This window comes from Elgaria multicarinata, chromosome 3 (assembly GCF_023053635.1).
Source record: "Elgaria multicarinata webbii isolate HBS135686 ecotype San Diego chromosome 3, rElgMul1.1.pri, whole genome shotgun sequence".
In the NCBI taxonomy this organism is placed as follows: domain Eukaryota; kingdom Metazoa; phylum Chordata; class Lepidosauria; order Squamata; family Anguidae; genus Elgaria; species Elgaria multicarinata.
The window spans coordinates 146,453,303-146,475,477 of NC_086173.1; the positions used below are offsets into that span (position 1 = coordinate 146,453,303).

At 45.2% G+C, this 22,175-nt stretch overlaps 1 protein-coding gene across 3 annotated transcripts in view; it reads right to left on the reverse strand.

The window, feature by feature from the left end:
- The window catches only part of LOC134395933 (E3 ubiquitin-protein ligase TRIM39-like), a 35,440-nt gene extending 14,041 nt beyond the window's left edge, over positions 1-21,399 (reverse strand). For 2 of the 3 annotated variants that reach the window (XR_010025234.1, XM_063122208.1), the window contains exons 1-7: positions 18,637-18,913; positions 17,234-17,365; positions 14,887-15,308; positions 9,537-9,632; positions 7,260-7,490; positions 3,855-3,877; positions 578-693 (exon numbers count right to left, since the gene is read on the reverse strand). Coding sequence is in view for 2 of the 3 variants with exons in the window: in XM_063122208.1 (XP_062978278.1) it covers positions 578-693; positions 3,855-3,877; positions 7,260-7,490; positions 9,537-9,632; positions 14,887-15,303 (883 nt within the window). In the remaining variant the exon portion in view is untranslated. Of the gene's footprint in view, positions 1-577; positions 694-3,854; positions 3,878-7,259; positions 7,491-9,536; positions 9,633-14,886; positions 15,309-17,233; positions 17,366-18,636; positions 18,914-21,383 lie in introns of those variants that run through there. The other variant, XM_063122209.1, reaches the window with a different exon arrangement.
- Positions 21,400-22,175: the final 776 nt, after the last annotated feature.

The following is a 22,175-nucleotide window of genomic DNA, read 5'->3' on the forward strand; positions in this document are numbered from 1 at the left end:
AACATAGTTTTTCCATACATTTCAGGGTTTTTTTAACTTTAATTCTTTACAGGTTCATACAGGAAATTTGTGAAAACGTAGTTTTAACTTATTGATCACATTTATATTGACTCTTTCTTCAATTGAACTCAGCGGGGCGTACATAAGGGGTTCCCAAGACACCAGGAACTGACAGGACCCAGACCTGCTTCGCTTGAGCAAGATTGCTGCACTGTGTGCCTCCAGACCACAGCCCTGGCTCATGTGCTTAATGTGATACCAATTAATCATTCCCCTTCTTATCAATACCTCCACACTGACGCCTTTTTCCCCTTCAAATCGAGACACATCAAATTTTGAACTACCTATTTCAGAATAAAGTGTGTTTTCATTTGTGTGTGAGAAAGAGAAATGTATGAGATAGTGTGTGTGTGTGTGTGTGTCTGAGAGAGCGAGAGAGCGCATACAAGCACATTCTGAACACAGAGTTTTCTTAGCATTTTGGATGAACACCCTGACCTGTGAGCAAGAGTCTTTTTTTTCTCAAAATCCTCCCCACAAGGAAAAAATGCCCGGATGGAACATCATGTTTACTCACCCGTTAGCCTCTTAATGATTTTACGCAGGACATAGTACTGCCTGGGAAAGTTGCAGAAATTCTTTTCCAGCTCAATAGAGACCAAACTCGGTTCCTGGGCCTGTAGCTTTTCACATCTGTGAGGAAGGAATAAGCACAGGTTGAGTCAAGCCAAGTCATGTATTTATGAGTCCGCCATCAGCTTTCATTTCAACGTCAATATAAGCCCAGACCTCAATTACTTGAAAGTAGATAGGCAATGGTTTGTATCTAAAGGTCCTAAAAGATTTCTTCCATGAACTGAAGGATTTCCTATCCGGTCAAGGCTCCCACTGAGAGAATGTGGGAAGTGGGATTTTCGCTGATCCCACTCTGCCGTGTCCTACATCCTGTTCTGATGGGTCCCCTAAACCTCTGAAGCAGGTTTTCAGGGTGCCCAGGAGGCTCCAGAGGGAAGGGGAAATCAGCAAAAATCACCTTTCCCCTCCAGTTGGTGGGTGCCAGGACTGCTCTTTCTGTGAGCAGATCTACACTCATGGGATCATATGATCCAACTCTACGTCTGCTGAAAATGAGCCTGTTCAGAAGACACCTTAAACCACGGCTTTAGCCATGGTGGTTAAGCCAGAAAGCCAGGCCGTGTTCAGAAGACACCTTAAACTGTGGCTTTAACCACGGTGAATAAGGCTTTTTGCTTTATTCACTGTGGTTAAAGCTGTGGTTTAAGGTGTCTTCTGAATACAGCCTGACTTTCTGGCTTAACCACCATGGTTAAAGCCATGGTTTAAGGTGTCTTCTGAATGGGACCAATGACAGGTATCTGGTGAAGAAGGACAGGATTTTCCAAGTGTTGCAGCATAGCTCTCTGCCCCTAGATTTTTTTATTATCTAATTTTATGGTGAATAGGTGTAGGAGGACCTAATCAAACTAAATGGAACCTACATCTTCAGAATCAGTATGCCTCTGAGTAGCAAGTGCTGAGGACAAGCTGACCGCGGTCTTCCCAGAGGCTTCTAAAGAACCATCTGCTCCCATATATACCTGCTCAGTCCCTTGGGTCATCTTCAGAGGACCTCCTCTGGTGCCCTCACTGAAGAAAGTTAAGTGGCTACAAGAGAGAGGGCCTTCTCAGTTGTGGCACCCCATTTACGGAATGCTCTCTCCAAGAAGATTCACCCAAGAAGGTCCACATTGTTACCTTTTAGGTGCCAGGCCGACCCCTTCTTTTCTCCGTTATTTTAGTATGTGTGTTTTTTAAAAAAAGTTCTTATGGCTGTTTTAATATATCTTATTCCTGTGTCGTTTGTCGTTTTGACCTGTATTTTGTTCTTTTAAACTTTTGTGTTGTGTTTTACTCTTTTGCTTTTGTAATCTGCCCATATTTGTCATGTTACTACACTGTGTAACAAGTTCTAATGCCCTGTAATATGTCTGTAATCACCCGATACTCTGGCAGATGACTCTTGTCCAAGTTTGAATATATTGTTATCAGAATTCATACTGACTCATTAAAGGATTATTATCCTTTTAGTCTGCCTTATACAATTGTTTTCACGCAAGGAGCGTGCACATTTCGTATTGGGCAATTTTTGATACAGTCTTGTTAGCACTGATTTGATAGCACAGGCCCAGTGTCATCCGGCAGATCCACTCCTGTGTTTGTTCCTTTCGTGAGGGCTCCTCTCCTTACTCGTAGTATTTTCCACATTTGTTATTGGGCAGATTAAAAATCTAACACACAAACAGAATACTGGACTAGATAAACCTTGGTCTGATCCAGCAGAAATCTTCTTAGGCCTACATACGTGATCATTTCCTTAGGTCTCATAATTCATACTTAGCTTTTCTGCATGGTGATCTTGGTGAATCCTCATTTCCTTTTCCATCTTTAAGCTCAGTTACTTAGTTAATAGGAATCATAGAATAGCAGAGTTGGAAGGGGCCTACAAGGCTATCGAGTCCAACCCTCTGCTCAATGCAGGAATCCACCCTAAAGCATCCCCAACAGATGCTTGTCCAGCTGCCTCTTGAAGGCCTCTAGTGTGGGAGAGCCCACAACCTCCCTGGGTAACTGGTTCCATTATCGCACTGCTCTAACAGTCAGGAAGTTTTTCCTGATGTCCAGCTGGAATCTGGCTTCCTTTAACTTGAGCCCGTTATTCCGTGTCCTGCATTCTGGGAGGATTGAGAAGAGATCCTGGCCCTCCTCTGTGTGACAATCTTTCAAGTATTTGAAGAGTGCTATCCTGTCTCCCCTCAATCTTCTCTTCTCCAGGCTAAACATGCCCAGTTCTTTCAGTGTCTCTTCATAGGGCTTTGTTTCCAGACCCCTGATCATCCTGGTTGCCCTCCTCTGAATACGCTCCAGCTTGTCTGTGTCCTTCTTGAATTGTGGAGCCCAGAACTGGACAAAATACTCTAGAGGAGGCCTAACCAGGGCCGAATAGAGAGGAACCAGTACCTCACGTGATTTGGAAGCTATACTTCTATTAATGCAGCCCAAAATAGCATTTGCCTTTCTTGCAGCCATATCACACTGTTGGCTCATATTCAGCTTGTGATCTACAACAATTCCAAGATCCAAGCTCCAAGCTCCAAGAAGGAAGCTGTCTTATAACAGATTAGACGATCTGTCCTGGCATTACCGACTCTAGCTGGCAGTGGCTCTTTGCCGGCCACCTGATGCTTTTAAGTGGAAATGCGAAGGAAGGATCCTGGGGCCTTCTGTAATCAAAGCAGGTGTTCTACCTCTCTAGGTGGATCTACAAGCTTAACTGTTTCACAAATCCAATGGGCAGAATCCTGGGTTTATATCCCAGGTCAGGCCTGGACCCAACAGATTTGTCCATTCTCACTCCTCCTGTGAAGTCTAAACCTCAGCAGGATAATAATGCCAGAGGCCTTTAGGCATATCGCATACCATGGTGCCAAACCGTGTGCAAGTTACGCAAATTGCACCTGCAATTTAGGTAAATCTCACTTTAAGGGGGGAAAAACACATCTGAAAATCCATGAGCTGGCTTGACTCCATCTGCATCGAGCCAGGCCAGTTTGCGGGTAAGTGTGTTGAATTACAGGGGGTGGGGGAGTGGCTAAAAACTCAGCAAACTTTACTTTTCGGATGGATTCCTCTGACATCTCTAGTGTGAAAACACACATAGTCTGCAGGAGACCCAAAGTTGCCAAACCTTTTATGGTTAAAGCCAGTAATATACAAAGACAGGGGATGACAAGGCCTGCCCCACAGATAAGCATCCCCAGAATCCTGGGATGACCAAAGAGGGATTTGGTCCTTACCTTTCAAGAGTGTTCTTCACATCCTGCAAAAGGACAAGAAGAAAATTAGTTAAGAATCACCTGGTCATGGAGGAACCCACCCACCCAGTAAAAAACTGCCCATCCAGAAGGAGAAATGGGGAAGAACCCCTTACGCTATCTTTAACCAAAGCCTGTTCTTTTAGCTCATAAGCACAGGCAACAGTTCAAAATTCCACAAATTTGCCACAAGAGAAATGCTGGGCATTTTGTGCAAAGCAAATCTTCTACCAGCATGCCATTGTAACATCCAGAAATATTAGCTCTATGCAGCTGTGCAAGTCCTACACATGTGCAGGGACGGAGGATGTACTCAGGATCACACCAGCCTGTTCTTGTCGCTCTGTGGGATGCCCATCCTGATGTCTGCACATTGGACTTCATGCTTACATACAGGCTTGCCAGAAGTTGAGGCCAACGCATCTATTTCCTATCCATGAGGGGGATACAGACCACATCCATGGTGCCTATGCAAATAAGCTCTGGGGAGCTTGAAGTTACTGGGTCAATGAAACAGGCTGGTCTCAGCTAGAGTGCAAATGGCGCAAGTCTCAAAGCGAAGGTGGCTGAGCATGCTCTCTAGGGCACATAATCGTTGCCTATTGCTAAAACTTGTTAGTTCCAGCAGGCCTTTGGAGAGTAATTTGGTCCTCCATCTACGTTAATAACTTATAATTTTGTTGTGTATTTTAAACGGTTTTTTAAAAAAACATTTCTTTTCCTAGGTTTTACAATGTATGTTTTAAACTTTGTAAGACCTCCTTGAGGCCCAGTATTGGGGGAAAAGGTGGGATACAACAACAACAACAACAACAACAACAACAATAATATTGCATGGCGGTGTTAGCAGCAAAGCAGGCTTACTCTGCTGCCTCCATCGTGTCCTCAAATAGCCATCCAGCAGAGTTCTTTCGAGTGGTCCGATAGAAGTCAACACTCTCCCCAGCGAATGGGGCCCTGGTTCACTCAAGGTCCTGCTGTGACCTTTTTGCATCTCACTTTTGAGGACAAAATTGCTTGTCCCCACAGCAAAGCTGGTGCTGTGGTTAACACAGTTCCAGTTGAGGCGTCTGATTTTGTGGGATCAGTTTCACTTGCTGTGGCCTGATGATGTGGACAAGGTACTTGTAGAAATGCGACCGATTAGTGCTCTCTTGATCCTCGTCCTTCCTGGCTAATAAAAGCTAGCCAAGGAGGTTTGACTGGGTGGGTCCAGGGGGTGATGAATGCTTCTCTACAGGAAGGAGTGGACCCTGCTGTCCTTAAGGAGGCAGTAGCATGAGCACTCCTGAACAAACCCACTCTGGATTCAACGGTATTAGACAACTACCACCCAGTTCCGAATACCACTTTCTTAGGGAAGGTATTGGAGAGGGTTGTGGAGGAACAACTGCAGGCACTCTTGGGAGACACTGATTATCTAGACCCATTTTAATCTGGTTTTTGACCTGGTTACAGGACTGAATCAGCCTTGGTCACCCTGATGGATGACCTTTATCGAGAGAGGGACAGGGACAGTGCAACCCTCTTTATTATGTTCGGTCTCTCATTGGATTTTGATACCACTGACCTGGTATCACTCCTGGATCGACTCCATGGGATGGGCACTGGAGGCATTGTGTCCCAGTTGTCCCAGTCCTACCTGACCATTCCTTGGCCCCTTGGCAACTGGGCACCTTCTTAAACCCCAATGTTGTTTAACATCTCCATGAAGCCGTTGTGAGCGGTCATTAGGGGATTTGGAACAAAATGCCAGCAGTACAGCTCTATCTCCCTGCGACATCTGAAGCAGCAGAGACTGTGCAAGTCCTGGATCAGTGCACCTAAACGCACTAATGGGCTGGATGAGGGCCAATAAACTGAAACTGAATTCTGGCAAGAGGGAAGCCCTATGGGTGAGTGATTCCTGAGTTCGGGAGATAGCATCATTGCCTGTTCTGGATGAGATGGCTACTCCCTCTGAAAGATCAGGTTCGTAGTTTGGGGGTAATGCTTGATCCATCATTGTCGCTGGAGGCCCAAGTGGCCGGGGCAGCTCGGAAAGCCTTTTAACAGCTTTGGCTGGCTCCGCTAGCTGTGGCGTCTCCTGGACAGGGATAGCCTGGCCACGGTGGTGCAGGCATTAGTAACCTCAAGACTGGGTTACTGCAATGCGCTCTATGTGGGGCTGCCCTTAAGGCTGCTCCGGATGCAGCAGCTTGGCTGTCGTCAGGAGCTCCCCCTTTTCAGCATGTAACGCCTTTGCTGAGGGAACTGCATTGGCTGCCTATTGGCTACCAGGCCAGGTTTAAGGTTTTGGTACCAGTACAAGGCCCTAACAACGTAGGACCAGCATTCCTGAGAGACCACCTTCTCCCTTACTAACCTGCCCAGTCACTGAGGTCATTGGATGGGTGGTTCCACATAGACCTACGGCCTGACTGGAGTCCATCAGGAAGAGAGCCTTTAGTGTGGTGGCCGCTTCTCTTTGGAACTCCCTGCCCCTGGAGGTCAGACAGGCACCAACACTATGCTGCTCCTGGCGCCCCCTGAAAACTCTTTTCCAGGAAGCATTCCTCAACTGACTAGCTACCGGTCTTTATCGGCACTTCGTTTTAAATTGATCAATTTTAATTTGCCATTTTAAACTTTAAAAACACAAAACTTTTTTACTCTATTATTCCTATGCTCGCCACTCTGGAATCTATTGAGCGGTATATAAATATTGCAAATAAATAATAAGCAAGTTATTACTGCCAGTAACGAAGACTTGGGAAAAACATCTCAATCTTTTGGAAAGAGAGAAGACCTGCAAAAGCTGGAAAATCACCAAACCATCGGTGGTTGGGGAAAAGAGGTGGGCGCCATGGGGTGTGACCATCGGGAGAACCCCAGAGGGTGGGATCGGGCTCCCCAGGAGAGCTGGATTTGGCTTGCGAACCCAAGGCCCTGCAACCATAGTGTGCTGTAAATACTTCTCCTGCTCTCAGCAGCAGTCACTAGTAAGTGTCCCAGAGGGCTTTTCCCCTTAAAGTGCTGGAAATTCCACTGTTCTCTCATCACTTGGCTTCACAGAAATCCGATACACTGCACCCCCACCCCAGGAATTAAAAATTGGTACTTCTGCCCTGAGCCCTCCATGATCAACGATGGAACCAAAAAAGCATGACACCCTGAGTGTCCCCCTCTCATTCCCCTAATGACACCAGACCAAAGGTATCTTATCTGCAAGCACCTCGGTGAAGTAAATGACCTCTGGAAGTTCTTTTGATTCATCCAGTTCCGACAAGACTATCTAAGGAAATGGATGTGCCTCTTTAGAGGAAGCCCTCGAGAACAGGGGGGATGTTCCAAGCAGCCTTGGTTCACAGGAGGGGCGAGAGGTACGGGAGCTGGTTGTACACGCACCTTGAGCATCTCCATGCCTGACTGCAGGCACTTCTCTTCAATCTCAATGGTGAGGCTGTTGAGGGCGACCCGTTGCTCGGACAGCTCGGCCACGTTATCCTTTAGCTTCTGCAGGATCTCCTTCTCCTCATTCTCCAGGCGCCGCATAAGCACTTCCTGCTCCTCCGCCAGGAAGAGATGCAGCTCCTCAAACTCACTGATGATGAGCTGGCGGCGGTCCTCCACTTTCCGCTGTAGAGAGATGAGAAAAAGGCTTTGGACAAGGCTGTAACTCAAAGTCACCCAAAGAAATTGATCAGTAGCAGGTTCAGGGTTGACCAAGGGAGGAAAGCCTTCAAACACTAAACATAAGAAGAGCCCTGCTGGATCAGACCAAGGGTCCATCTAGTCCAGCACTCTGTTCACATAGTGGCCAACCAGCAGTCGGCCAGGGACCAACAAAGCAGGACATGGTGCAACAGCACCCTCCCACCCATGTTCCCCAGCAACTGGTGCACACAGGCTTACTGACTCGAATACTGGAGATAGCACACAACCATCAGGGCTAGTGGCCATTGATAGCCTTCGCCTCCAGGGATTTATCCAACCTTTAAAGCCATCCAAATTGGTGGCCATCACTACATCTTGTGGCAGTGAATTCCATAATTTAACTATGCACTGTGTGAAGAAGTACTTCCTTTTATTTGTCCTGAATTGCTTAATCGTGTTCTGGTGGTTAGAGAGAGTGCTGGGACATGAACTAGGGAGATCACAGTTCAAGTTTGTACCTCACTGGGTGATCTTGGGCCAGTCACTCCCATGCTCTCTCAGACTAATCTGTCCTCACTCTGCAGACAGAGTAGAACAACCTTCTGCAGCTTCCTCAATGCCATGTCCCTAAACATTTTATGCTCTGGTCTCAGGTACCCTGTATTCTAGGGATCAGGCTCTTATTTGCTGTCATCCTACTGAGATCTTGGTGATCTACTTTATATTTATTTTTACTGACCTGGTGGATCTATGTCCAGACCTAATCTGGCAAGAGTCTTTTCTTCTCTGCCATCATGAGCACCTCCCTCTGCTAAAGAAGCGGCAGGTCTCATCTCACACCTTAATCCAGGAAAACCCTCTGGGATTGATTACATCCCTGCTGAGCTAATTAAATTCAATCAACAGTGATGGATAACCCTCCTAGTGTCACACTTTACAGTAATTTAACAACCCTGGACTGATACTTTTTAGGACAACTGTTGCTGCTATCATAAAGAAAGCCCCAACAGATGATCCAGAAAACTATAGTCTTGCCTTCCCCAATCTGGTGCCCTCCAGATGTGCTGGACTACAACTCCTATCATTCCCAGACAGCATGTATAGATGAATTAGTCTGTTATGGGCTGGTAACAGTCACTACCAGCAGCCATTCCAGCAGGCTGTAACAAAGGGAGATGAGAGGGGGAAGCACAGCCATTCCATCAGCTCTGCTGAAAGGTTACAGCCCTATTCACATGATCATGGGGGGAGGAAAGGTAAAGTATCCACAGACCAGGGAGGAGTAGGAAAATCGTGATGTACGTAGCCATCACATGGCCGTTACCTCCACAGAGCACCATGGTTTACTTACCCCTCCCTGCTCGTGGATAATTTTGTATCCCAGTGGGTGCGATGGTGTAAATTAGGCTGCAGCAGCTGCCCTGGCCATCTGATGGCCGTCATGACTAGAGAAGAAGTCTGCACCTTCAAGAGCGGCACTGGAAGTGGTGGTCACTCTTACCAATGGACTCTATGGTCACCCCATGGAGTTCCCATCAGACGACATGGCAACCCCCATGGATGCCTGCTAACCATGCTGCAGCAGGAGGGTAGTGAATGTGGGTATTTCATCCACTATGGGGTGTGTGTGTGCATGTGTGTAAACACCCACCACATGACATGCTAACCCACTGTGGATGGCGTTTTTGAGCGTCCCACAGTGGGTCAGTGTGTCGTCTGAACAGGCCCTCCATCATTCCCCCCCACCCATCCCCTTTTCCTTGCATGTTGTATCTTTTTAGATGGCACACCTGTGGGCAGGGACCGTCTTGTTTAAACTGATAGTTTGCAAGCCGCTCCAGGAGTTTTTTTTGGCAGAAGTGTGGGATGAAAATGCTCTAAATAAATAAATAAATATAATCTAAGACTGAGTTTTGACAAGATCTCCCAGAGCCAAAGCCAAGCCTGTGTCTATTGCATCACTTGCTTTGGAAGGGGATTCCAGCTCCGGATGACAAGAGATGGAATGCAGAGCATTTCAACACCTGCCTTGAGCTCCCCAGGCTTCTTCTCCTCCTGGGATTTGCAGTGGGCGATCTCCTGCAGCTTCCGTTCCAGGGGCTCCAGGCACTTCTGCATCTTTTCCTGCATGAAAGAGGAGCCAGCATAAAGAAAGAGAGAGAGAGAGAGAGAGAGACAGACAGGGGCAGAGCGGTTAAGAGAATGAATTACAAATGTAAGAACCACCCTATGGGGAGAGACTGAAAGAGTTGGGCATGTTCAGCCTTAGAAGAGAAGACTGAGGGGAGACTTGATAGCACTCTTCAAGTACTTGAAAGTTTGTCACAGGGAGGAGGGCCAGGATCTCTTCTCGATCCTCCCAAAGTGCAGGATACGGAATAATGGACTCAAGTTACGGGAAGCCAGATTCCAGCTGGACATCAGGAAAAACTCCCTGACAATGGAACCAATTACCTAGGGAAGTTATGGGCTCTCCCATACTAGAGGCTTTCAAGAGGTAGCTGAACAGCCATCTGTCAGGTAGGCTTTGATGTGAATTCCTGCATTGAGTAGGGGGTTGGCCTTATAGGCCCCTTCCAACTCTACTATTCTATGATTCTAACCACCCTGCTGATCCAGTGACTGGATTCGCTTGATAATGGAGGGAAAATAACTCACTGTAGCTTATTTTCCCTCTCCCTGCATGTCCGTTATGAGTCACCTAATTAGCATAATTCCCTTCACTGGACGCAGGTTATGACATCTAAACTTGCCAAGGGTGGGTCATCAGGATGGTTTACAAATCACCCGGAAACCCATGTGGTTGGGCAGGGAGAAAAAAATAAGTTACCATGGTTTATTTTCTCTCTGTGATCATGTGAACTCACCCAACATCATCTCGCCTTTCACAGTTGCCCACAAAATGCCTCTGGAAAGCCCACAAAAACTTGCCATTCTCAGCCCTCTCCTGTGATTTCCCCCAGCAACTCCTCTGTACATGGAGATTCCATGAAGCCGTCGAGATTGATAGCCATTATCCTATCATTATGACTAATAGACCCATATCCTACAAACAGCTCTTAAGCAGTATACAAACACTGTAAAACAGTGGTGGGGAATGTGTGGTCCTCCAGATGACTGAGAGCCTGCAATTGAGTTTTTAGGAGGTATTCCCCACACAACATGTTCTAACTCCACTGTGGGCTACCGTGGAGTTGAGTAAAATCCATCGCAATTTTGATTGACAGTCACTCCACCCTCTCCCCTCCCACGGTCCTCTCAATGGCATCCCATCAGCCATTGCTGCAAAAAAACCCAATCCCGCTGGCTCTCCTAGAGCAGTAATCCCTTCTTTTCGCCAATCTCGCCAGGGAACTCTGTAGCCAGTGGTAAAAGTCAACAACACGATGGAAAACTCCATGTTGTGCCATTTTAATCTGCATATCTGCCTTGTATCTTCTGTCAAGAATTTGGTGTCCAATTTAAATTGGATGGTCTCTCTCCTGAACGATTCCCCTATGAGAGAATTTATCTGAGGAATATAGCAGTAGAACTCTTTGATTCAAGATAAATAAACCAGTAAGAATTACAGGGATAGTAATATCAACTTGAACACAGAGAAGACACATATTGATTTCATAATATTCCTTTTCAATTTTCACTTAAAGGAAAGTTATTAATGAACTGCTACTCTATTCATCTGCCAACTCTGTTAATGAAGAATTCATTACTGAACTCTGCCATTAAGTAACTAAAAAGTATTAACTGCACGTATTCATGTAAGCATTAATTAATTGCAACTTGTTAATTACCTAGCTGGTTTTGAAACAATTTTATCAAATCATTAATTGCATTTTAATATAGGGATTAATTTAAAGTCTTTGGGAGCTGCAGAAAGCCCACTAATTAAGTTCACTGAATAATTGTTTGATAATGTGGCCACAATGGTGAATTATCTGGTTAGTAAAAATAATATGATGTTGACTGACCTGATAAATTGAATAAGCTCCCACTGACCTGGTTTGTACGTAACAACAAATATTGGGTTAATTTACCCAGGGTTTGCTGTGCATGAGTAGGCATGCTGCTGCAGCATATGAGCCACTTCCACTTTTAATCAAGAGTCTACAGTTGGTTGGGTCATAGAATCATAGAATAGTAGAGTTGGAAGGGGCCTATAAGGCCATCGAGTCCAACCCCCTGCTCAATGCAGGAATCCACCCTAAAGCATCCCTGATTTGTTGACGGTGACATGCAAGTTCACAGTGCTGGTTCTTTGTTGGGTTAACAGCTGCGTTGTTTAGCCCCTAAACAATCCAGTGCTCCAGATACAAACATCACACTCACAACCTACAAGCCATCTGATCGTAGGTTATTGATTAAAAGCAGAAGTGAGGAGAATGGAGGAGAGCGTGGGAGGCAGTACGCACACTCCGACTCATGCGTGGCAAACCGTGGATTGATTTTCCCATGATTTGCCGTGACATGTAAATTGGCCCATTGCCTAGTTCACTGTTTTAATATTAGATAGACTGCAAAATCAATTCTGTTTATATTGTGTTAATCTGGTGCTAAAAGGGTTAAATTATGCTGCATGAAGAAGGCTACTTCAAGTGAAATATGGATGATTTGATCTGGAATGGTGGAATGGCTTGAGTGAGTGTTTGGGGGAGATTTCCAAGAAGACCCCCTAAAAGACCCCAGACTCATATCTGAAAGGCCCCCAAAAGTATATTCCAGATCCCTGAGCCATGGACATGAAGACTTTGAAATTTTATTCTATGCTAATTGATTTTATACCATTAACTAAGACTCTGGGTAAGACTTGCAGGACTGTCTTTGAAGAAAAGGGGGGGGGGAATCACAGTAGACTTTACAAGCGGTTTCTCAGAGCACGTTCAAGGCCACAGTGTGCCGGGAGAGTGTGTGAGCAAGCTGAACGAGAGAACTGAGCATGCTCGGACATCCACTAGGAGGGGAAAAACCTGTTTTGACATCTCGTGGTGTGCACCTGCTGATAAGAGAATGTCCTCACTTGAAGTTGGGCGGGGAAAGTTATATTACTAAGCAAATGTGACACTTGGGAGGTGGTGTTTGGGCGGATATGACCCAATATGTCTGAAGAGGAACGGGAGCTCAAAGAAGATGTGCTAGACATTAATACGCCAATCAAGATAAGACGCCCATATGACAGCCATGTTTTGTGGACCCCATGAGTATAACACGTGACGGGGATGGGGAGACACCTAACTTCTAATTGGTGGATGGGTGGTCTAATCACTTATTCATGCCATTAGTAATTGGGAGATGGTGGTCTCATCACTCATTGACCCCTACCTTTGGCCAGAACAAGTGTATAAAAGCACAGGTAGCAGATGTTGCAGGGCAGATTTTTTTTTTATTTTTCTCTTCAACTTCACCTCGGACTTGGGGATTGACGGACCCATGGAGTTGGGTAACTATGAATCTCTTTATGCTTTTAGTCTTTGGGACTTAAGAGTATTTCCCTGAAAGTTGGGACTTAGAATATTTCTAGACTTTAGGACTTGGGAGTTATTTTCTGAAGCTGGAACTTGAAATTATTTCCAAGTCTTAGATGTTCTCTAACTTCTGCTTTTATTCTTCACATGCCCAGAGGAACTTAGTAATGCTTCAGCATAGCTTTTAGATTCAAATATATTGCAGGAAGAAGAATTGGGAGGGTTAACTTCTATGTTTGAGTATAGTCGAAAGTGTTTTAGTTTAGCTTTAAACCACAAGTAGTAAACAGAAGCGGATAAGGAGGAAGCTCAAGCCGTTATCTTATTAGCAAAGAACTGCAATTCTTTTACTTAATCTTGTATTTGCATTTCTTTCTCTTTTCTTGTAACCACAGAGAGAGAGAGATTGTGTACTTATATAGCCACCGTGCCACTTGTTTAATTGTGCAATTTTTACAATAAATAGATCCTTATTTACAATCATGTCTGTGGTGATGCTTGTCAGCTGGGATTAAATGTTTGTCTGTTTGGATTAGCACTGGGGTGTTTCGGACCCATTTGGTGTAGGTTCTGAGGTTACAAAGGACCCAATTTACATATTGTTATTCACTATTCTCGCCTTCCTGCAAAAGCCATTGTGTTGCCCTTCTCTGCAGGTCTCGGCACTGGATTGCAGTTACCGTCCACATCAACTTTCAAGCTCCTGCTGCTTATTTTTAAGTCTTTCCATTCCATCAACTCTGACTGTCCCTCTAAGTAAACTCCATGCCTCTGTGCCAACAGAAACGGAGGCCAAATGGGCCACTGAGAAACAAAAGAAAGGTGTCAAGAGAACCTCAAAGGTTGCAGAAATACCACAAAAACAAACAAACAGAAAACTCAAAACGGCAGCCTCCCCATACCCTATTAAGAAAAGCCAGTGTGGTGTAGTTGCTAAAGTGTTGGACTGGGAGTGGGGAGAGCAGCCATGGAAGCTCACTGGGTGACTTTGGGCCAGTCACAGACTCTCAGCCCAACCTACCTCACAGGGTTGTTGTTGTGAGGATAAAATGGAGAGGAGGAAGATTTTGTGAGGATAAAATGGAGAGGAGGAAGATTATGTATGCAGCCTTGGGTTCCTTGGAGAAAAAAGGCGGGATATAAATGCAATAAATCGCCTAGAGAGCTTTGGCTATGGGGCGGTATATAAATGTAATAATATAATAATAATAAATAAATACAGCCCAATGAGGACCAAGCAATGCTTAGTGGCTTCCAGCACTCCTCGCCCTCGAAAATCAAGACAGGAGAGGACACTTACACTATTCTAGAGGAAGGCATGGTTGGCTGGAACTCCGAACAGGAGCGATCCTATTAGGGGATGTGGATTTGGCTTAAGGGCTATATTTTTTGCAGAAAGAGGGGACAGAGGCTTAATTTTTTAAAAAAACTGCTTATCTTTCGGGGCGCACGTGGCCCCTTTAAGACGCTGCAGGGCTTCCCTCGTCCCTACGCGTCGCCCCGCCTCCCTGTCGGCTTATCCCGGCAGGTCTAGCTCAGAGTCACCGGAAGAAGGAGGTTTACTTCAGAGCCGGTATGAGCATAATGAAGAACATTCTAAAGAAGAGTGTGCTGGGGTAAAACGATAGAAGAAAAGGTATTTCGATTGACTGGGCTCAAGTTGCATTTTGTAACGTAGCAAGGGAGGACGCAACAATGCACTTAAACAACGGTGTAATGAATAGTGTAGATCTTTTGATGGACTTCCTTATTCCCACTCAGGCTGTACACCCCTCTATGCAAGCTCATCTGGAAGTGTGCTGATAAGTGCCCCGCTGGACAGGTATACATCAAACATGTACAGCATCTTGCCGGTCATGTTGCTCTTTATGCCTCCCCGTTAAAAGCTTCAACCCAACCGTGCCCCACTGCGACTCTACCTTGTATTCCTGGGAGGCGTCATCCAGGGACACAACCGTGTGGGAGCGGTGTTCGTGGGAGATCTCGCACACTAAGCAAACAGCCTCCTGGTCCTCCTTGCAGAAGAGGCGGAGCACCTCGTTGTGCTTCTCACACAAGTTCTCGTCCCGCACCTTGCGCTTGTTTGTGACCTGCAGCTGTTTGGCTATCTCTACCATGTTGCCCAGCTGCCGGTTCGGCTTCAGAGTGCGGTGGCGGAAAGTCTTGCGGCAAACGGGGCAGGGGAAGTCCCGGTTCAAGTCCTCCCACCAACGGGTGATGCATACCCGGCAGAAGTTGTGACCACAGTCAATGATCACAGGGTCCTTCAGGTACTCCAGGCAGACGGAGCAGCTGGCTTCCACCTGGAGGTTCTCCAGAGGGTTTGTGGTGGCCATGGCTCCTGAAAAGCAGGGGAGGGAGGGGAAGACACTGCAGTCAGAACCATGCAAGCCTCAAGGTTGTTAAACATTTATGACATACATCTCACGACACAAAGTTAAAGGAGGCGGTACCTGATAAGATAATAGCAACCAATGAGTGCCGAGGGCACACAACTGCAATAATGTACACTATACTAAACAATATTAACAACGGGGGTGATAGAAATCTCAATAACGTTTTTTTGTTTTTTAATTTGCCATAAAATTCTTTCCACAGAATAACAAAATATCACAATGTTTTTTGAACTAACACAAATTTCTTTCAATAAGCTTTTTGAACATGTTCTTTCAATAGCCAGGAAAAATTTGATTAAACCTAGATCCTTGGAGGTGTCAATCACCCATTTTTCAATTTCAAATAACTGTTCAATTATTTGTTGTCCACCTTATTCAGTTATATAGTAACCATCATTAATTTTCAGATTACTCACTTCGTGGCTGGGAGGATTCTCCTTTTGTGCTAATAATGGGGAGCAGCTTGCTAGTTCTACCTGCTTTTCCATTAGGTCATCTAGGGAGATTTGCTGTTCTTGTGCACTTATTTGGGAGGTATTATCAACAAGGGGTAACTCACATGCCAAGTTCCTGCCATTATCATTTGAAATGTATCCCAAGATAGCACACCTGGGGTCTATAGACCAGCCTAATACAGAATTAGTTGTAGCCTCATTTCCAACTACTACTGCTGTTACTTCTTTTTTAGGAGAGAAGAATTGTGTAAATGCAGCCTGGGATTTAGGTTTCTGTTTTCTGCTGTCAATAGGGACTTCCACTGGAAGCCCTAGGGTTTTGTATCCTTGTCTGGTGAACACCATTTCATCAGTTAGGGATTACACACTCTAATTAACAATTATTCACCATAAAACTAGTTGCTAATAATTAAAATCAATGTTGACAAATTAAAATAAGTTTGAAAATTGAAATAGTAATATACGATCACAGATTACATAAACTACTGAAACAAGTAATATAAAAATATTAGGAGTGGTAAAAACAGTTAAAATCTAATTAAGAACATTAAAATAAAGTAAGACAACACCACATCAACCAAGATAGGTTATTGCGCTTAAAACACAACTATCTCCTACCAAAGGGTTCTGTAGCCCTTGAATAAAAGTATTCCTGCCAGGGTATATTTGCTGTTTGCAAGTACGGGTGCCTTATGTCCACCCACTCAACGCGTATACAGACTATATCAATAACTTTTTCAGTTTAGACTCTCATCCAGTTCTTTATTTCCAGGTGGCAGATCTTCTTAGTGGCTTCATGTCCATGGCCGAGAGCCCTTTGTCTCTCGCTGCAGGCTTGCCCCTCTAACACCCAGGAGCCTTTAGTACCTGCAAGGAGGGCGGGGCAGACAAACACTCAGCTTCTGCAGATCCCAACAGCAGCTAATCTGTGCATGCATGCAAAGGACCTGAAAAAAAGAATACTAAAAGAACATAATGCAAATCCATTTGCACAATTCAAAAGCACCCAAAAAGAAAAAGAATTGCATAAGAACATAAGAAGAGCCACGCTGGATAAGACCAAGGGTCCATCTAGTCCAGCACTCTGTTCACAAAGTGGCCAACCACAATTGCAAACGAACGAATTGCTCCAAGAAGATCACCAAAGGGAAGAGGGCAATAACTCCCAGTTGACAATGTCATCCTCTTGCTATTATGCCCTGAACTGACTCTTGTCAGTTTCTTCCCCTTCCGATGCAGCAGCTGAACTGAATAGAGCGAATGGAGCAAGTGGGTGTAATTACTACTGGCATGGGCACCCCACATCTCTGAACTTTTAGGTGTGTGCTCTTAACCCAGTTCCATGTGAAAAATGAGGAATCAAGGAATGCAACAATGATCTATTCTCTGAAACAAGGAGATTTAGATATACTCACTCTGTAGTCCGGATATTTTACAGGGATTCACATTAAAAAATCCGCTCCAAACATCCACACAGCTGGGGAGAAGATCCTACCAATAAGTTTAGCAGGGCATGTACATTCGTGCATGATTTGGGCGGCAAGCAGCTGAGAAAAGAACAGCAGGATAGTGCAGCCATTAATGTCAGTAAATATGAAGAAACAAGGATCATCTCAAGAATGATGCATAGGTCAACTCAGAGAACCTCCCCAGAACTAGACTTGAAAAGTTCAACTGAACAAAAATTTCATTTCCTCCCCTAGGGCAGGTTAATATATAACTGTTCAGAAATGGTGATTTGCCCAAGACAACTGAATGACCACTAGACTAAGAATCCATCCCCCATGTTCAAATCTAACAACCTATTCCCTAAATTACAGGTGGGAAGATTTCAGCCATGTTAGATCTACTTTATTTTTTACTACGACCCCAAGATTCATCAACCACAGCCAGGTGCAAAAGACATACCCTTAGCATTAAAGTGCATCCTAAGCTGAAGAATTTGTTTTCAGTACCAGGACTGAATTGAGCTCAAAACCCTTTTGCACAGAAGTCCACTCCTGTCACCCCAAGCTTTCTTCATTTCAGCAACCTAACTTTGGTGGGGAAAGTGATTTTGTTGCTGCTATTGTTAAACAACTGGGAGTCAGAAATCCTTGCTGATCTATTGCAAATCACCCAGCGATCTACTGGGAAATCCTGATCTACCTTCTGCCCACACTGCACAACATCATGGTAGCTCTCAACCAACCAATTAAAAAAAAAAGACCATTCTTAGCATTATAACAGTTTCAGTGTCCCAAAATATTTGTCAAGACATTGTCTAGAGATCTGAAAGGATCCATAGGTTGTACTGCTGGAAGGATGAAAGAGACCATCCAGTCCCACCTCCTGCCCTAGAACAGGATATCCCAACATTCCTAGCTAATGCCTTTTCAAAAATGCCTAAGAAAGATTTCCCAGCCTTATTTTGGTAGCTTGGGTGAACTAAATAATCTCCAACCAGCACAACAAAGCTGTATATCAGTTTCACCCCACCAACTGGGCTTCCAGCTTTGGCAGTAAAATCTGGGTGAAGTCTCAAGGCAGAGGAGTTTCCCCAGGATGTGCCTTGATTACTCTGTTTCAGCCCTGAAGTGAACACAGGCTGAGCATATCTTCTCACAGAATGCTGTGTGCATCATCTGTCCTTTTAAAAAAGGGGGTGGGGGGGGGCAGGCAGCAGCAAGGCCATTACACAGCAAGGCTATTACTACGCCTCAATCCATTAGAGGTGGGCAGAAGATACTGCCAGCTCCAAATCCAAAACCAACTACATTGATATAATCTGGATAAATGCTGCAGAGCCCTTTGGAGCAGGTAGTGCCAATCTACGTACCCATTGCTTGAGTCATCAGGAGCTGAGGAATCATAATGCACATCTTCTTCTCTGATCAGGGCTTTGGATAGCAAAAATTTATCCACAGGGATCTGGTAGGTAATCCAATGACACAAGAAAGAAGTTGAAAGATAGATGTTGGTCTCTTCTAGCTCTGTAATCCCAGGTATCTTGAAACATGCTCGCTTCCCCTTACACTTTGACATTCGGATTTTCCCTTGCCATGCTAAAAGGAAAAAAAAAACAAATTAGATTACAACAGTACATTTATATAATGTTCAAAACACCCAGTAACCTGTAAAATACCCTGTATAGTAAATTAGTATTATTACCCCAAGATTGCAGGTGAGGTGCTAAAACAGATAAAATACAGGTTGAATAAAGGAATTTATGTCTCAGGGACTTTCTGGCTCATGGCTCAACCTCTTCAATACTGTTACACCATCTCTGTAGAAATCCCGGACCAACTATTATGGTCTTTCTAGCCAATCACTTTACAATGTCACAAGTGCACAATCGTTGCTCAACTGTTGCACAAGATCACAATGCCTTCACCCAAGAAGTGCATTAGTTTAGGCGATATTACTCTGAAAATGCAATTCTTCCACCATTATAGCCATCTGGAACCAGTGATGTGGGATGGAAAATTTCCCAGTGCTTTTTCATTTTATAGGTTTATTAGAAAAAAATAAATATATGCAAATTGCAAATACAATATTAGGTAAACTTGGCAATTTCAACATTTGTTATTAATGTTTTAGGTGATTATCCATAGCAAGGATATGAGAGAATACATGCCTGTCACTGAAATACTTCTGTCTCAGAGTGAAATGGAACTAATAAATAGCGACAGAGAATCTGAAGGTGCCCCAACAACCTTATTTGAAAAGAACTGCTGAAATCGATGAGTGATTATCAATACATCACACACAGTTCTTCGTGTTGCTAAAATTAGTGTCAGCATTTTCAGTACCTTTGCTTCCCCTCCCTTCCTTAAATTTAAACAATGCAAGGGAAGTATATGTTACTGTCTTTACATTTTTGCTATTCCAATAAAAACACACCTTCATAATATAACATTTATATCACATTAAGTTTGGCTTAATTTTTTTCTCACCAACTTTTATTAGCTTTTTTTTTTACAAATACAAGTAACATAAACATGTTAAATTTGATCTTTCTACAGCATCAGAAAATTCTCAGATGCAAAATGAAAGTTTTCCTACGCAAATAACCCTAATTTGCATTGGGGGGAAAATCCAGAAAACCCACATCACTTCTTAGTGAATGCAGCTGTATGTGTGTCCTGGCCACCTTTGGAATAATGGCCATGATGTTCCCGATGATGACAAATGATAAACTACCGTTTCCCCATGTTGCAACCACAACATCAGTGGTCAGCCTAAAAAGTTCACCTGGGACTAGCCTCAGGGCACAATGTGAAGGCACTGCTCATCAGTTTCAATCTTTGCCTCAAGGTTACTTCAATTCTGTTTCTCATTTTTTAAAGGTTTCTGCTCCCCCATCCCCAGGTTGCATGGAAGTAACAACAAGGATGAGGTGGGGGCTGCACTGCCAACTGCTGGGAGAGGGGGCACAGTGAAGAAAGCAAGGAAGGCTCTGGAAGAACTTCTCCATCTCTGGAATTTCCTTGTTTTTTCCCTTAATAGACAGCAGTGGTTGCTATGCTAAACTGTGCCTTTAAGCGGGAAGGAAGACCCCACCTGCCCAGAGATCCCCACTCCCTAGAATTTCTACCCTAACCCCCATACACACGCCTTTTGGGGGGTTCCTTTGCCCCCTTTTTCTGCATGGCCACTTGTCTGTTTTAGGGGCCTGTCAATTTTAGGCCAGCAAGAGTTGCCTTCCAACCCCTTTTGCAGGCTTTATCCTTACATGCTTTGGCTTAGTCTTGTATGCCAAAGCACAAAACACCTAGCCTTTTGTTTATTTGATAAGTATAACCACAGCAAGCCTATTCTGCCTCAGCAAAGGGACCTCAAATCCATTGCGTGCAGCCTGACGATTGTGCTAGCGCCTCTGAACCAGTACCATGAAGGCTAAAACACTTTAAAACTGGCTGTGTAGATGAAGAGAAAAGAGGAGCCTCTTCCTGGCGAATGGTTAATGCCATCATTATTAACAACACATTTTACACAGGGCTTTTTCATAACATTCAAAGCACTTCGCAGTGTGCTCGACTCAATCCTCTTTACAACAGCCCTACACTGTAGGCTGATATTATCCTCATATTGCAGCCAGAAGCAGGGGCGGAGAGAGCAGCTAGCCTGAGATCACCCAGGGGCTTCCCAGCACAGCCTTGTAAGAGGCAATCACAGCAGCTCTACGAAAGGAGGAAGTGAAGTGGGTGGTGGTTGTGGGGACTAAGGCAGGCTTGGAACGAACCTGCGATCTAAAGCGTATTTGGAGAAGATGCTGAGGGGGCGCAGAGGGAAACTAGCAGCCACAACCAGGTCTACGCAGGGTCTCTAACTGGCTGCCTGGGATTAAGTCCCAGAGGGGTGGAGGGGAAGGGGAGGGGGGAGCTCCTTGAGACGTGGGGTGGGGGGACAAAGCCAGGTCTGCAGTACACTGGGGAGGAGGAGGAGTGTTTTGAAGGGCTTAGAGGGGCAATTACGGTAGGCCCTGCAAAGCCCGCAACTCTTTCAGGAAGCAGCACCAGCACCAGCAGTAGATCGGCAAAATGGCAAATATGTCAGGCTCTCTTCCTCTCGCACACCACTCACCTTCCTCCCCTCCCACCCTTTGCCCCGATCCGTAGCCCCGGAGACGGTGTGCGGGTGCCCACGCGCGGCCTGCTCCGGCTCCAGCCCCCCGAATCCCACTCCGCCCTCAACCAACGCCTCCACCGGCCTTCCGGTGACGCCTCCACTGGCGTCACCGGAAGTGGCCCTCCTTGCATCGCAGAGACCATCGAGTTCTGCAAACGCTCGCTTTTCGCCCCGCCCCTCTCTCTCCTTCGTGCAAGATCTAAGATAAGATAGAGAGATGTCGCTGATAGCCTTAGACTTGCAATAGGTAGACTCACAAGAAGCGCCAACTTCCGGGCTCATTTCGGGCGTCTTTGTTGCTGTTTTGTTCCGAAAATCCATATCCGCATAATACCTTTTGGTGTCCCCGGGGCGGAAGTGAGAAGTGACCCCAAGAAAACAATGGCGCAATTCGGCATCGCTGTGATTGGGCGGCGGCGGCTCCACTCAGAAACAGAAGAGAGCAGCAAACAGCGCAATTGCGGACGTGTCAACTCAGAAGGAAGCCCCGTGGAGTTCAGTGGGAAAGGGTGGATAGGGATTTGCTGCCAAAGACTGGAATTCCTCGGGCGCGCATGTCCATTTGTGTATGTGTGTGTGGTGCATATATCTGCATATGTATGTGTGTACATGTGTGTGTGGATATATCCATGTGTCAGGGGGCATGTACATATGTGTGTGTGCGCATGCACAGCTCCTAAGCCTTGGAGCCAGCATCACACATAACCTTCAGGCATAAAAGGTTGTGCACCCTGTTTTTTAGACAAA